This window comes from Clarias gariepinus, chromosome 26, assembly GCF_024256425.1.
Source record: "Clarias gariepinus isolate MV-2021 ecotype Netherlands chromosome 26, CGAR_prim_01v2, whole genome shotgun sequence".
NCBI lineage: Eukaryota > Metazoa > Chordata > Actinopteri > Siluriformes > Clariidae > Clarias > Clarias gariepinus.
Window position 1 is genome coordinate 3366703 of NC_071125.1, and position 16461 is coordinate 3383163.

The window sequence follows — 16461 nt, forward strand, 5'->3', positions numbered from 1 at the left end:
AATTGGCACTCTGTCCAGGGTGTATCCCACGTCGTTCCCTAAGTCTCCTCCTAGCATATGCTCCAAGGCCCCACAACCCTGTATACAGGATTAAGCAGTATAGACGTTGAGTGAATTTAAATATGCAGCCTTTAAATGCTTTATTTATTATTTTTATTTGATGAAAAATATTAGGAAATTACTGGTGGAGTAGTGGTTATCACAATCGCCCTGCACCACCAGGGTCGAGGGTTCGAGTCCCACCTTGGGTTTGTATGTGTGTGTTCAGTTTGCATGTTCTCCCTGTGTTTGGTGGGATTTTTTAGGGTATTCCAGTTTTATTCCACAGTCCGAAGACTTGTAAATGCGTGTGGGAGTGTGCGAGTGTATTGTAATTCACTTCGATTTAATTTTATTTATATAGCGCTTTTAACAACGGTCATTGTATTAAAGTAGCTTTACAAAATGAAAAGAAAATTGTTACGGATAGAATGTTCCTAAGCTTGGCAATATTTCTAATGTGGAAAATGGCTGTTTTTGTGATACTGGATAAGTTACTGTTTAATATTACGCCCAGGTCTTTCACTGTCGAGCTGGTAGTAGATGAATGAATGCATAAAACAGTGAGGTACGTTCAAGACTTTTGCACAGCAAAAAAAAAAAGAAGAAGAAAGAAACAATGAACTTGACTTTATTTTAGAGCTGAAGACTTCTTTTGTGCTCAAAATAACAATCTGGCAACCTCTCACATTGTGCGTGCACGCTTAGGCCACGTGATGGCGCTATTTCTCTCCTGCCTCTTTTTATTTCTACAGTCGAGGGTTGTTTTGTGCGGAGCAGTTCACAACGTTAGAGTCATTTACCGAGTCTTTTTATTAATACATTTTTGCTTGTTAGTGGAACATTCTGGATCATGAACTCTTCCTAAATCTTCACGTAAGTCTCACTTCGTGTCGTTAGATGTTGAGAGGGGTTTTATGCACGGTGGGTTTTCCCCTTTCAGCAAGTACTTTCGGTTTCACCTACAGAGAGGTGGTTTTTTTTTTTTTTAGTGAAGGTTGTGTCCTGAATCTCTGGCCACGGACTGTGTAGGACACCAGCGCGAGCTCGGAACCTGTCACGTTGTATCTTATGTAGTGACGTAATCTAGGGAGAACGTTGCGATTTGAAATGCAACCGTTTCCAAATCGTTCGGCGTTCGGTACTTGTCTGATGTGTGTAGATGAGATACATTGTTTCTTTATCCACTTCGAGTAGCGTAACTAGTAACTATTTTATTTCTTTAATTCTATTTATTGTGTCATTTTGTTATTCTTGATGATCAACAGAAGTACAAGGGAAGTTATCAAGGGCATTTCTAGACGTTATTAACTCTCTATAACGCGTCCTACAGTGTAAGTATGATTCTGAACTTTTTCTTACTTTAATTATAGCATTTAAAAAAGGTACTTAACATACATTTTTACTGATAATCATATTTTTAAATAGTGTTAGAAATGTTAGGATAGGATAATAAGAATTGATAAACAGTGAAAGTGAAAGCATCTGCGTGCAATGATGTATTATCGTGTAAGTATGTAATTAAATCAAGGAACAAAGGTGTTTAGGTTTATTCTTTATAAATTTAAAATAACATTCAGTTAAGATCTGAGGGATTCGACGAGATTAGACATGCCAGGTGTCCACGTTGGCACTTATATATAAGCAGAGCGTATTGTAAGAAATGAACATCATGGCAACACGATAACATGGTCATTTCAACATACTTACTTTACCAACAGTAACGCACAGTTGCGGTCAGACGTTTTGACACAGTCATCATGAACATGAATGTCATGTCATTTCCATAAGGTTGGTTGTTCCAAATACAAGAGGAAAAAAAAAACTCAGAAATGTGGTGCACAAGTTTTATTTCATTATGGCTTTCATTTTTTTTTTTTTTTTTTTATCAAAAAATATACACCGAGCATGGGTAATATTTGGGTGAATGTCCCTTAGTAAGTTTCACTTTGGGTACCCAGCGGACACAACTTTTTCTGGCAGAGTTTATATGCATGTTGGCATGCATCGGACTACCTATTTTCAAAAGCTTACACTCAGCTGCTTTATTCAGTTCACATCCAGCTTCGATGTATATTTCGGGTCACTGTCCTGTTTAAACACTCAAGTTTCAAGGGTGATGCTGATGATTCAAGGTTATTCTGAAGAACCCTTGAGTCCTCCTTTATTATTTTTTCATACACTTTGTTCCACTGGCAGTAAAACAGCCTTGAAGCGTGATGTGATCCTACCACCACCATCTTCATCACGCTTAACTGCTGCTAGTGTTCTTGTGTTTCAATGCCTTACAGTACCTTCTGGTCCTTTTGAAAACTTTTTCTTTGTTCATGCAAATTTTAGTCGAGTTTGAAGGTGTCGATTCTGGAGCAGGGGATTCTTTCAGTCCATGGTGATATAATGCTGGCCTAACGTTAGTGTTCCAGAAGCTTCCAGTTCATGGCAGCCCAGTCTGTGCCTTGGTGAATCGTGACCATCTGAACTGATTTCTTGTCGGCTGAGGGGGTGCAGCTCCTTTTTTTTAATCTTTGCACAGAGAAGCAACCAGCCGTCAATCATCATCACTAGCAGGAAGTTGAGACGCCTTGGGATCGACAATCGACAACCTTCAGCACCACTGAATTAATGATCCAGTTGTTTCGAGATTATCCGAATTCTTACTAATATTTCTGCCTCAGCATTCCTTCCTAACAGATTAAAACACACCTACATACTAATAGACTTACAGTAACAATTAATACACCTTTTAATTGAAAACACCTTTTTGTTTTTTATTTGTGTTTTTGTTATTTATTTTCAACATTCCAGAACAACAAAGGATTTTTCTTTTTAAAGTATGAAATAACACATATGTCATTAGGTAATTAAAGTAACAACAACAGCAGCAACAGTCGTTTGTTATTTTAAAACATGAAGGTCAGCTGATTCTGGATCAGTTCGTGCAAGAACAGTATTGTGTTCTCAGATTAGAGCAGTTATGAAGGCTTTACAAAGCATAATTTCAGAAATCAGAATCAGAAAACTTTTTTAATCCTGCAGGCAATGGCTTATGTGATGACTGCCATAACACACAAAGAAACAGAGACGCAAAAACAATGTTAAACAAAATAAAATTAAATAAAATAGAATAAATCTAAATAAAATCTGAATAGAATCTGTAAAAAGAAAACAACCACAATACAATATACAGACTATGCTACACACAATATCTATCTATCTGTAAGTCACGCAGCTGAGTGAAAAACTACTGACATAAGTGGAAGTTTAGTATAAGTTATTGCACTTTAGAAAATCAGTGGTAATTAAATACTATTAAGTAATATTAAGAAAGTAATATTAACCAAGTAGTAATAATATTATAAATATAAATAAATATACTTCTCGGTTCGTCCACCACATTGTGGAGTGGGCGATCTACATTGTCCATGATTGACTGAAGTCTGGACAATGTTCTCCTTTCAGCCACAGTTTCCATGTTGTCCAGTTCCTCGCCCACCACAGAGCCAGCTTTCCTGATCAGTATGTTAAATCTCTTCATATCTGAAACTTTCATGCTACCACCCCAGCACACCACAGCAGAGAAAATGGCACTGGCCACTACAGACTCATAAAACATCCGCAACATGGTGTTGCAGACTCCATGAAAAGATTGGAGTCTACGTAGGAAGTACAGCCTACTTTGACTCCTCTTGTACTGTATGTGACCAGAGGGTCCTTGGACCAGTCCAGCTTATTGTCAATGTGCACACCCAAGTATTTGTAATCCTGAACAATCTCCACATCCACCCCTCTAATGGACAGGGGCGTGACAGGAGATCGTGATCTTCGCAGGTCCACCACCAGTTCTTTGGTCTTTTGGATGTTGAGCTTCAGCTGAGTCAGCTCACACCAGTCCACAAAACTGTCCACAGCCATCCTGTATTCCATGTCGTCCCCACTTTTGATACATCCGACTATTGCTGAGTCATCTGAGAATTTTTGCAGGTGACAGCCCTCCGTGTTGTATTGGAAGTCAGATGTATACAGGGTGAAGAGAAACGGTGACAGAACAGTTCCCTGAGGTGCTCCAGTGCTACACAGTACCGTGTCAGACTTACTTCCCTGTAGCCGTACGTACTGCGGCCTACCAGTCAGGTAGTCCATAATCCACGCAACTAAGGGAGCATGAACCTGCATAGCTGACAGTTTGCTCCCCAGCCGGGCTGGCTGAATAGTATTGGAGGCACTGGAGAAGTCGAAGAATGTAATCCTCAGGGATGCACTCGGCTTGTCAAGATGGCTGTAGGCACACTAGGGCCAGCGCAAGATATTTAATATACTGTATATTAAAAAAAATACTATTAAAATCCTTAATTTAAATAAAAATTAGGGATTTAAAAAAAATAATCTGTGACTTCTTTGATTTTTACAGTGTCTTTGGGAATGAAGGCTAAGATGGCGGCATATGTATTCGCCTTCCTGCTCCTGTGCGTGGACGTATGCATGGTGAAAATCTTCGGAGCGACCCAGCTCTCTGCTCTGCTCGTTCCTCATTCGTTTAGCAGTCTCTGGGGCGGAGGACTGCTGAGGTTCACCATCCTCCTCCTCGTCACCTTTTTTTACCCGTCGAGCCCGGACTGGATGAAGAGCTCTAACGGGGTCCAGATTGTGGCCGTTCACAGTTTGGTGTATCCGGTGTACGTCACACTGCTGTGGGCATGCGGCTGGTCGACGCTGGAGCTCACCTGGAGCTGGCACACCTGGCAAGCAGTGAGTGAGGGCCTAGCATGGGCCGTGTTGTTACTGGAAATGGTTGTGGTGTTTAATTCCTGTTTATACTTTTAATAATCAGAACAGAAAATTCAGTAGTAGAACGTGTTTTAATTGTAATATTAGTTAGCAATACATCATTACTAAAGCTATACTGTACATTGTATGTTAAGTATATTTATTTACATATAGGAATGAATATATATAGAGAGTTAGAAAATGTATTTTGACATTTAATATGTATCTAAGTATAAGACTGATATCTATCACATGACACATGTAGTAATAAATGTAGTGTTTTTATTTCCCCTTCAGCTGCTTCAGAGTTACGTTGTTTCAGCACTCTCGCTGCTGCTGTGGGAACGCTACGTGCCCTCCGTCCTGACAAAAAAAGAGGTCAAACCCAAGGCGAAAAACCAGGCCTCTCTGCAGAGGCTGCTGGGATACATGAGGCCGTACCGGCGCCGGTTTACGGCGGTCCTCCTGTTCGTGGTCGCTTCCTCTCTCGGTAATCACCTGCAACCTTGTCTTTCATGTTGCGGAGTTAAAAACTTCTGCGTGTAATGAAATGAAAGACGAGGCAGAATGTAACTGCCGAAGCTTTCGGTTTCACTTATTCACCGCAGCAGCAGCAGCGGAACGAGCGCCGGGAATCCCCTGGAATTTTATAAGCTGTTTGTGTTCGTTTTGTTTTTTCACTTTTAGTTTTTTTAAGCAGGAATTGGATTTCTGCATCCAATATAATAATGTGCATGTGTGTGTGCAAGAAAGTAAGAGAGAGAGAGATCTTAGGTCACATTCAACATTAATTATTTATGGTTATACTGTACATTTCATTCTCAACTTTATGATACGATCACTTCTTGTTTTAACACACATTAATACTCAGGTTAGCATTTTATCTTATAATTGTATATAATATACAGTAAGTGTTCATTATTCATTACTCATGATAATGCTTTTGTTTTCTGCTTATGCAAATCCATTAGTTAGATACGAGTTACATACTCGTTCTAGTAAGGCAATAAGTCCAAACTCTGGTTGTAAACTTTATTTTAATTGACTTTTTGGAAAAGACAAAAATGTAGTTTTTCTCCTTGATTATTAATACACTTTGTCCATCCATCACAAGCTTTCGTATTCCCTCATTAAAAAAAGTTTTAGGCTGATCTCTGATCCACAAATGCGCCGTTGTCTTCACTTTTTCATCAGAAGTGAATCTTTAATCTTTTAGAGCTGCTTTCTAGGGACCAAACAGGTGAAAGTCCAATAGATTAAGATCAGGACTACAGGGAGAATGCTTTAACACCTTAAAACAAAGTTTTAGCAGAGTGTCAATAGTGTGGGCAGAAGTGTGCGTACAGCAGTTCTCTAGAGTTTAATTCGACGTTTAGTCTTCAGCTTTGCAGTAAGCGTCTCACGGTAATGAGCGCTGCCGATTGCTGAACCTTTTTTTTTCTGATAATGTTCCAATACTTGGCCTTAAAAATCCCAGAAAACTTTACGCATCAATTTTCCCGCTGATGGTTGCCTTTTGAACTTCTTCTCGGGCAGCGATTGATGATGTTTCCGTTCCACCCTCAGGCCCGTAGTGATGAATCCATGCCTCAACCTAAATTTTACCTTCATTAGGGTATCAGTCTCAGTTTTTCCTCCAGATATCCAAACACTTTCTTCATGCTGTGTACAAAGTCTTCGATAAATAACAGCTCCGGGTACACACTCAGATAAAACAAAAAAAATTCATCACGAAAATGATTAGTGCAAGTGGGGCGTCCATTGTTGCTCGCATCGCAGTTACAGATGAACTGATGTAAAACGTTCACACCTGCACAGTAGTGACTGGGAAGACGGTAGCCTTGAACAGGACGCATAAGTTTAATATAACCGGAGTGCGGATAATTTTTGACTTACCCTAGCAGCAAACAAAATTTTTTTGTGTTACAGTTGGAAACCGTTTGATATCTGTTATAAGACAAAGAGTGGAAGAAAGAATTGTTTTTGTAATATACATTATATATCAACCTGTTTTGTACTTATCTTAATAATCATCGATAGCAGATTATTTAATCAGATTAACTAATATGCGCTATCGACGCACGATTCTCAGGTGAGATGGCGATCCCGCATTACACGGGTAAAATCACCGACTGGATCGTGAAGGAGGACGAGCCTGACGCTTTTGCAAACGCCATCAAAATCATGTCGATCCTGACTGTCATGAGGTACAACTTTATTAAACACCAGTTCAGTTCAGTGTTAACTGCCTTTATCGTTACACTCTGTAATTTCAGTCTTTTGCTTGTAACACGTGCAATGTTATCACACCATGACACCATGATTATTCGTCATATATTTTCTCTCCACAGCGCCTTCTTTGAGTTTGTGTGTGATCTCATCTACAACACCACCATGAGCCTCATACACACCGCCATCCAGAGTCAGGTGTTCGAGTGTGTGCTGAAACAGGAGATCGCCTTCTTCGATAAAGCTTCCTCAGGTAACAAGCATGCATGTGTATTTGAGATATGAAAAGAATAGTTAAAAGAAAAAAAAATGCAGTCATGTGCAAAAGTTTAGGCACCCCTGCCAAATCATGTATTTTTATATACTATTTTTGAAGTGTAAGAACATTTTAAATGGAATTGTGTAAAGGTTTGGACACCATTTTGAGTTAAGCCAAGCTTAAGTTCTTAAATTAAGTTCTTAATGTCCTTAAGTAACCCGTTAGGACTCGATATTCAGCTTAGAAATTCTGATTAGGAAGTCAGGCTGTGTTGCTTCTCAGATTTTAAAAAAAGTGTAATTTGCTGAGGGCTTCATAAACTTTTGCTTACAGTTTTAGGTGTATGCTTAAAAATAAATCCCATGTTTAACTTAACATACTGAACTTAAGGTCAGAATTTCCACTGAAGTAGGATATTTAATTTGAAAAATAATTAATTATGGTACAAATAGAAATATTTAGGTTGAACTCATTAAATAGAATTAAGTACATTATGAACTTTGTTTATTTATTAAGTTTAACATATTATCAATGTTATTTTAAAAAATCACGATTTACAAATGCATTTCTATGATTTTCACTTGTTAATTTTATGAATTAAAAAATAATTGAATCCTAAACAAATATATAACATTTAATTTTTCATTTAGTACTTTTTTTGTGCTTATATTATTTTAAAATTGATCTTAAACAAGCTATTTTTATTTCAATTTTAAGTATAAAATTAAGTGCAAAATTTGATCATCACACCTTCTGCATCCAAACAGTTTGTAATTACAAAACATACAGTATATTATTTAAAAAATGGAATATAATGATAATCAGAAAAGCATATTGTGACCTATTTCATCACAATAGTGAAAATTAATCATCATACTATAACATTATTTATGGCGGTTAGGGCGTACCTGTAAGTTACTGGGTTTCTGATTGGAGGGGCGTGGGTTCGAGCCCCAGCACCCCCACTGTATATCGCTCCACCAGTAGATGATGGTACGCGTTAACGGTGTTAGAGTAATATCGGCAGTGTTTCCTGATGCAAGTGTGTGTTGCTCCTCAGGTGAACTCGTGTCGCGAATCACCAAAGACACCAACGACATGAGCGAGTCCCTGAGCGAAGAGCTCAGCCTGCTTATGTGGTACAGCATGCGGTTAGTCTTCCTCTACGGCTCCATGATGCTCCTCTCCGTGCGCCTGTCCATCTTCACCGTCCTCGGCCTTCCTATCATTTGGATCGTCCCGGAGCTTTCTGGAAGCTTCTACCAGGTGGGGGTGAAACCAACGCTAGCTGGATAAACTGATTGCTTTTCAATAGCAATAAATGAAAAAAACAAAATGATTGTTTTCCTGTGATTAATTATTAGTTTAGTTAACAGATTCTTGACTGCACTTGGTAAATTTTTTATTTCAAATTGTGCATTGGTGTTAGTTCTTGATCATAAATTAGTGCCCCTAAAACGAACTTTTATGCTCTAATGATGAAAACTATTGTGATGCTATTATCTAGTTACTTAGTCGTGATAAATAAAATGTGTTTTGATCACAATGAAGTTATTTCACTTATTAATGTTGTTTGTTTGTTTTTTCTCAGACTCATGCGGTGAAAGTGCAGGAGTCTCTTGCCAAATCGAACAGCATCGCCACCGAGACGTTCTCCTCCATCAAGACAATGAAAAGCTTCGCCAACGAGGACGGAGAGTCTGAGAGATACAAGACATGCTTGGAGCACACCTACTCCCTGAACAAAGTGGAAGCAGCTGGTTATGCCGCATCAACTTGGACCAACAGCGTAAGATTTAGAGATTTTTTTTTTTTTTTTACTTGTGTCCCATTTTTCTGTACATTGAAGATATTTAAATAACATTATTTGGAGGGGATGTAAGGTGAGTAATAGAACACATTGAGATGATTTTTGGATTTCTGTTTGTTTGTGCACGCATCACATAAAAACTACTGAAGGAATTTTTATGGGGTTTTCACAGGTGTATTTGGGCGAACTTTAGGTAACATTTAGGCTTTGTTTTATCACATTCGGCCCATGGGAAGAGAAGACATGCTACTTTGAAATTTAAATTAAATTAAAATCATCCAGGGGTCGCGACTTCGATTCTCGGGTGATGCTGTAACCTCTCGCAGCCTGAGATCTAAAGAGAGCTGATTGGCCGAGCTCTTTTAGAGGGAAGGGATAAGAGGTACTTAGTGCTCCCACGTTAATCACGGCTCTACAGCGCTGTCCTCCGAGTGAGTTACGCGGTCCCCAACGGTGCATGAGCGAGCAGTTCGAAAAGATGCGGTTAGCTGGCGTCACATGGTTCTGAGGAAACACGTGATAGTCTTCGGCCCACCCGGCTGAATGGTAGTAGTAGCCTTAATGTGGGAGCCCCCTAGTGACGGGGAGGAATTGGATACGACTAAATTAGGGAGAAAATCAGGGAAAAATCTCTCCTAAAAAAATCATTAGTTCATCTCAAAATTCTACAGAGGGTTTGGGCACTGGGTGGGAATTAACACCTGTACTAAGTCAGCAATAAAATCATAAAAATAATAATAAAAAATATTACAAGTTTGTACAAAAACTTCCTTTTTTGTTTTTCTTATTCTGTCTATAACAAATTCTGTCTATTTTTCCATTTCTTCCTCCCTTTCTTTCTTTTTTTAAACCTTTCCTGTCTTCTGGTCATAACATTTGTAGGTTGCTTATAAAGACCTTATTGCCACAAAATGTAGTGGCTTTGGCAAAATTTTATTATTATTATTATTATTATTAATATTATTATTATTATTTAAAAAATAATACCAGCATTTATGGTTGTAAGAGAGAATGTTTGGTTTTTTTGAATAAACAAAACGACATTAAAATTATTCTGCGCTGTATAAAACTCTTCTGGAATACACCGTTTATATAACCTGCTCACTTCTTACCACTCAGATGTCCAGTCTAGCCTTGAAAGTGAGCATCCTGTACTACGGAGGCCAGCTGGTGGCAGGCAATGACGTCAGCAGTGGTGACCTGGTGTCTTTCGTGCTGTACGAGCTCCAGTTCAGTCAGGCTGTCGAGGTAAAGCTGGTGTTAAGTTCAACATTCCGACACTGTTCCCTTTTCCCATTTAGTCAGATTGCATTTTTAGCTCATTTCTATTATTCTCGCACCGTTTCCACAGGCTATGATGTCCTATTACCCTCGCGTGAAGAAAGCCGTCGGCGCCTCCGAGAAGATCTTCGAGTACGTGGACAGGAAGCCTGATGTTCCTCCTGATGGCTCCCTAGCTCCCGAGACACTTAGTGGTCACGTGCGCTTCAACAACGTCACTTTCGCGTATCCGACGAGACCGGACGAGAAGGTTCTGAAAGTGAGTGCTGAAAACCAGTTGTTTGAGATCCCTCATCTGCATGTAAAGGTCTCTCTGGTGTCTATCATGACACTGAGGTGACGAAGGTGGAGGTGAAGGGTGTGAGACATGCAGGTGTTGGGTGGCTTTAAAAAGTGGGATATTAGTTTCTCTCAATTTAAATATCAGTTTCAGTTGCTCCTGTTTCACGTATCACCTCGTTTACTCCCTTTACACCCTCTTAATTGTCATCTTTATTTTCAGCTGCACACTTCAGTTTTATATTAAGGCACTTGTAATATGTTAGCACTTCTATACCTCACACACTTGTGGTTTTTACATATTTAAAAAACAAACGGAAAGAATAAACTTATAATCGTTGATCTGGTCATGTTTTCTGTGCATTTTTCGGAAGGAGTCTCCAGTATCGGAGCCAGCGGTAAAACTATAACATAAACCTGTATTATAGCATAAAAAAGTGTTTCTCATGATTTTTAATTAATCTAGTTTTGCACATTGGTAAGAAATAATTGATTTATTATGAATTGTTTATTATCACAAAAAGCTCATTTTGTCTCTGTAACTCTATTACTCCGTCAGCACAATCCTAACATAAATTAATAAATAAAAATTAACAAATGAAGCCCAAACAGATTCGACAGAATTGTTAAAAAAATGATAACACATCGCCTGAACTGCAAGTGTGCCCCTTATGTCTACAAGATAAAAGATATGTGAGCTAATACAGAGATACCGAGAAATATTACAATATTAATATAATTATTATAATATAATATTAACATCCCTATAATAAGCATATTACCATAAACATGGGGGATAGCTAAGTGGTTAAGGCATCGGACTTCGGTTAGGAAGGTTCCAGGCTTAAATCCCATAACCACCAAGTTGTTCCAGTTGGGCCCTTGAGCAAGGCCCTTAGCTGCTCAGATGTACAGTATAAGGGCGTCTGCCGAATGCCTAAATGTAAAATTAACCTCTGATTCATTTTGCGGGTAGAATTTCTGTCAGAGCTGCAGTCATACTGTAGAAAAACCTTCTGACCAATCAGAATCGAGAATCCGACATGGTCTCTGCGGCTGATGCATGACCAATTGCTTCATGAATTCTCGACTCATGATATTTTTTCACCTCGTCTAGGGCATTTCTCTGGAGCTGAAGCCGGGAGAGATCACCGCTCTGGTGGGTCCAGCCGATGGAGGAAAAAGCACGATAGTCAGGCTGCTTGAGAGGTTTTACCAACCCCAGGAGGGCACGATCTTTCTGGACAAGGAGCCGCTGCAGTGCTACAAGGACCAATATCTGCATGAGAAGGTAACAGCGTACATGGTTGCTTTACTATTATCATTATTATTATTATTATTAGTGGTGCTTGTGAAGCAATGGGGTTTCTAGCGGGGGCGGCATAACATTAAGACCAACTTTGACGGATTATAGTGCAGAGCAAGAATTTTGTAGAAATGTAAAATTCACCACATTAGAAGAGGCTTGCAAGCTGTGTCAGAGGGTATAAGTTGTACCTCCGAGCCTCAAAAGGGTGCCCAAATTTGCCCCGTTGATACAGGAAGTGCTCACAGTTGCATTCCCTGCTATGGTAACTTCCATAGGAACTTTGAAACTTCTCAGGATCATTGTGACGCCCTGAGCCACTCCCTAGCAACCGCTTTAGATCACCTTAGCAACTGATCCCGCAGACTGTCATTATAAAAGGCCCAGAGGCCCTGAGTTTTGCCACGGCAAGCACCGCTCACATTTTCTTCAGAAAATCTACCTGTCTAGTTCATTTTTATTTTTTTTTAATACACAACACAATTGCATCACATGATCATGCATGTAGCATCTATTGTAAAAGCACACTGTGATGATTTTTACAGCCTGTTTTTTAACTAACACCTTCATTATCTAATGAATTTGATTTGCTTCGCTGTAGCCTAATGCAGTCGGATTCTATGCTCCAGTCCCTCTTCTTCACGCTTTTTGTTTTGCGTACTGCTCTCCAGATCAGCGTGGTCGCCCAGGAGCCCGTGCTGTTTGCCCGCTCCATCAAGGAGAACATCAAATACGGGAAAGCAGACGCCACCGATGAAGAGGTATACGCTGCTGCTAAACTGGCCAACGCACACAAATTCATCAGTGACTTTCCAGAAGGTTACGACACCGGTGAGTGGAAAAGGGCTCACATGTTTATTCCTTTACTGCCTGCTTCCTGTTTTCTCTTTAATGCTGTTTTTTCCTATATTTTATGGTATCCATATTTCATCTCCATACGTCATATCGTCTTCACGGCACCCTTGACTAAGATGCCTATTTTGTCTCAGTTTAAATTTCATTCCATCAACACAATCCTAGCAAATTATTTGAATAAAGCCCAAATAGATTAGACAGAATCATAATAATAATAATAATAATAATAATGAGGATGTCAACAGTCCTGAAGGAGATACTTTGAAATATTACGCAAAACCAAACACTAATTCATTTTTAATTTGTTAAATACTTAACAGATACAGGTTAATGGTTGATACAGATTGATGCTAACAATTAATCAGGCTATACTGATAAAAGGTCACAGTGACACAAAAAATCTCAACGAGTCTCAATCCGAGGTTCCACTGTATATACATTACTATTGGTATCGGTTCTCAGTGTCTTGCCCTGTATTTGCTAGATGCCGGTGAAAAAGGTGGAAAAGTGTCCGGGGGTCAGAAGCAGCGAATTGCCATAGCGAGAGCCATGATCCGAAACCCAAAGATCCTCATTCTGGATGATTCCACGAGCGACCTGGATGCTGAGAGCGAGCACACGGTAACATAAATCTTTTTAAACTTGATGTAGAGATGGTTGGAAAATGTATTTAGTGTGTTATTTATTTTTTGTGTATCAATTCAGAATGATATGTCTCCTATTTCTATTTTTTTTTTTATTATATAAAGTATGTTTGCATTTAAGATGGTAAAATGTTGCAGTTCTGCTATGATCCTACAGGGGGAGCTTTAAACTATTCTCATATTATCAGGCAGTTCGCTTGCAAACTTTCTTTAGAATTGTAAAAAAAAAACTAATTATATGTTATATTGAATCAGGTTATTTATAAAATAAATATACTTACAGAATCGCAATACAAATTGAATTTGGTGATTCCATTCCTAATTTATTCAAATTATTAATACAAATCCTCAGAGCTGAAAGTACGGCGATATAAGTCAAAAAATCTTCCAAATAATAATAATAATAATAATAATAATAATAATTACACAGTAATAAAAATAAATCCAGGCACCTTGACTCAACAAAGATTATTGTAGACATAATAATAATAATAATAATACCAGTTTGTTTGAAATAATTATTTAATTGATTTAACTAATATTATATTATATTATATTATATTATATTATATTATATTATATTATATACAACACCATAATATAAGAAAAGACATTTCTTTTTTTTTTTTTACAAATTTTCAACAAATGTCAACTTCTCTTTAAAAAGCCCTATAAGATCTGCAAAAAAAAAAAAGCGCAGACCTAGCACATTACTCGTTGTACAGTACATTACCCATTAGACTAAATATAAAGTGAACCGCTTCGCCTGCAGGTTCACCAGGCGCTCCTGAGGAAGTCTAACGGTCGCTCCGTGCTACTCATTACCAACAAGATGAGCGGTGTGGAGATGGCCAACACGGTGGTGTTCCTGCGGATGGGAGAGGTGCTGGAGCAGGGCAGCCATGACGATCTGCTGCAGAGGAACGGCCCGTACGCCGAGTTTGTACGTCTGCAGAACACCAGCTTCCATCGTAACGCACAGGAAGACAACGAAACCTCTAGCTCATAAGTAATGATGTGTATTTAACACCCTGTAAAACCATCCTACACCTCAGAATTGACTGTAAGCCGATATGCATATCTTAATATGTTGCATGGTGCACTCTTTATTTTATGAGAAAATGATCGAAGATGAAGGAATTGCAATTCTGAATAAATATGCCAGTATTCACAAGATTCGCATAAGAGGTCGCATAGCATCGTGACATCACGCATAAACATTTAGCATGGTTATGTTTAGATCGACATTTACATACAAAATACATAGATGATTATTTTATGAAATAAAATGTGATAATTGTCATGCATGTGGCTCCAAATCATCCACTGCATATAAAGCTTCATAACAGTGTTATAAACACCCGTCTATTTAGAATTAGAGAAAATCTGATTAACATTTAAGAACAACAGGAGGAAAATAATAGGAAACTAATCAACAACAGGGTTGTGGAATGCAGTCTAATGTAAAGAAGTCATATTTCCCTGTAACAGCTGCAGTGTTTTTTTTCCTCTTATACCACAGCAGCTTGCTATTGCTATATATATATATATATATATATATATATATATATATATATATATATATATATACACACACTGTATAATGTCTCATACAGAAACAATAGCACTGGTATTACACTTAGTGTCAACCTTTATCCATTACATCACTTATACAATATAAAGCCACAGCGACCGTGGGAACAAAACAAAACAGGTTAAGAATACATTTTCTTGGATTTAGTCATTATTTTGAATAGAAATTATTTATTTCTCTTAGACAATCTTGTAAATACTGGGAAAAGATGCTTATAAATGCTTAAGCAATAATATATTGAGTGTGATCTGTGTTGCATATAAGTATGTTATAACATCTTCTCACTTTGTGTTTCCTTTTGAGTTTTGTGGTGCAGTAAAATGATTCAAGTGACTGTTAAGTTAATTGCACTTTCAATAACATCTAATGTAACAGTATAACTTATGACTTATATGGAACTCGTGCCTTGTTGTCATGGTATTTTCTCTGAATCTTTTAACCATTTCTCATGTGTTTGTATTATGTAAATGCTAGGATTTTTCAATTAGGTGTAAATATCACAACCATAAAGCGAATAATACACAAGATCTTTTTTTCTCATGACTTCAGCACGATATTAAAATACAATGAACACATAATTGTTTTTCATGTGTAATTGTTTTCATAGTAAAAATTGTTTTTTACTATGAAAACAATTATTTTAAAAACTTCTTCGTTATAAGCCTTTGAAATATTGCTGCAGAGCATTGTGATTTTTTGTTGCTGTTATTGTACTTTGTACTTTGTGCTCTGTACCTATTAAAATATAAAATATCACAGAAAAATATGAAGACTGATTTTTTGAAACTACAGTATATGTAGATGTACAGTATATTAATCATTATCTTGACATGTGATATTTAGTCTTGGAGAGGTACGCCTTTTGTAGCTTTTTAACTAAAACTGGTCTTTAAAAATAAAGAATAAAATAATAAGTGTAATAAAAACCTAAACCTGAGCTTTAGCTGATCAGTTCTCCTATACAGTACTGTGTACAAAAGTCTTGGCCCCTTGTTTCTTAATTTTTTGCTACCAAAGACTTTTTTCTTGCATTTTTTTTTTTTACAATAGTTCTCAAGGCTTCCTTCTCTCATTGTCAGTCCAGTTAATGTAACGAAGCAGTTTCAGATGGATGCTTTTGGTTTGTTAAGCTATGCAGTAAGCTATGAATCATTCAAGCATAGAAACCCATCTAACTTAAGGCATGAACCAGTGAGAAACCGGTGCAGATGATGACAGACGATCAGGCCTGTGATTAGTATATTACTGTTGCTGAATGCTGAGTGGTTGAAACAGACGAGAGGGGGTTTGAGGTTGCTGCTGAGGTGGTTACAAAACAAGACTGTTCTAAAACTGTATCTTTAGGCACTTTGCAGCCTATGAGTAAAATGTTTGTTAAAAAAGAACACATGTCCAAATAAT

The 16461-nt window shown here is 37.9% G+C and overlaps 1 protein-coding gene across 2 annotated transcripts; it reads left to right on the forward strand.

The window, feature by feature from the left end:
* The first annotated feature begins 768 nt into the window (after positions 1-768).
* On the forward strand, positions 769-15824 carry tap1 (transporter 1, ATP-binding cassette, sub-family B (MDR/TAP)). Of its 2 annotated transcripts, none has more exons than XM_053487976.1 (13): positions 769-915; positions 4448-4785; positions 5101-5293; positions 6896-7010; positions 7155-7285; positions 8352-8557; positions 8883-9080; positions 10221-10349; positions 10453-10641; positions 11779-11952; positions 12639-12798; positions 13307-13443; positions 14239-15824. In XM_053487976.1, the coding sequence occupies exons 2-13, from the start codon at positions 4459-4461 to the stop codon at positions 14473-14475; spliced, it is 2196 nt and encodes a 731-aa protein (XP_053343951.1). In that variant the 5' UTR covers positions 769-915; positions 4448-4458; the 3' UTR covers positions 14476-15824. The 2 variants fall into 2 exon arrangements, with proteins under 2 accessions (XP_053343951.1, XP_053343950.1); XM_053487975.1 differs by lacking the exon at positions 769-915 and adding an exon at positions 1162-1373.
* The last annotated feature ends 637 nt before the right edge of the window (positions 15825-16461 follow it).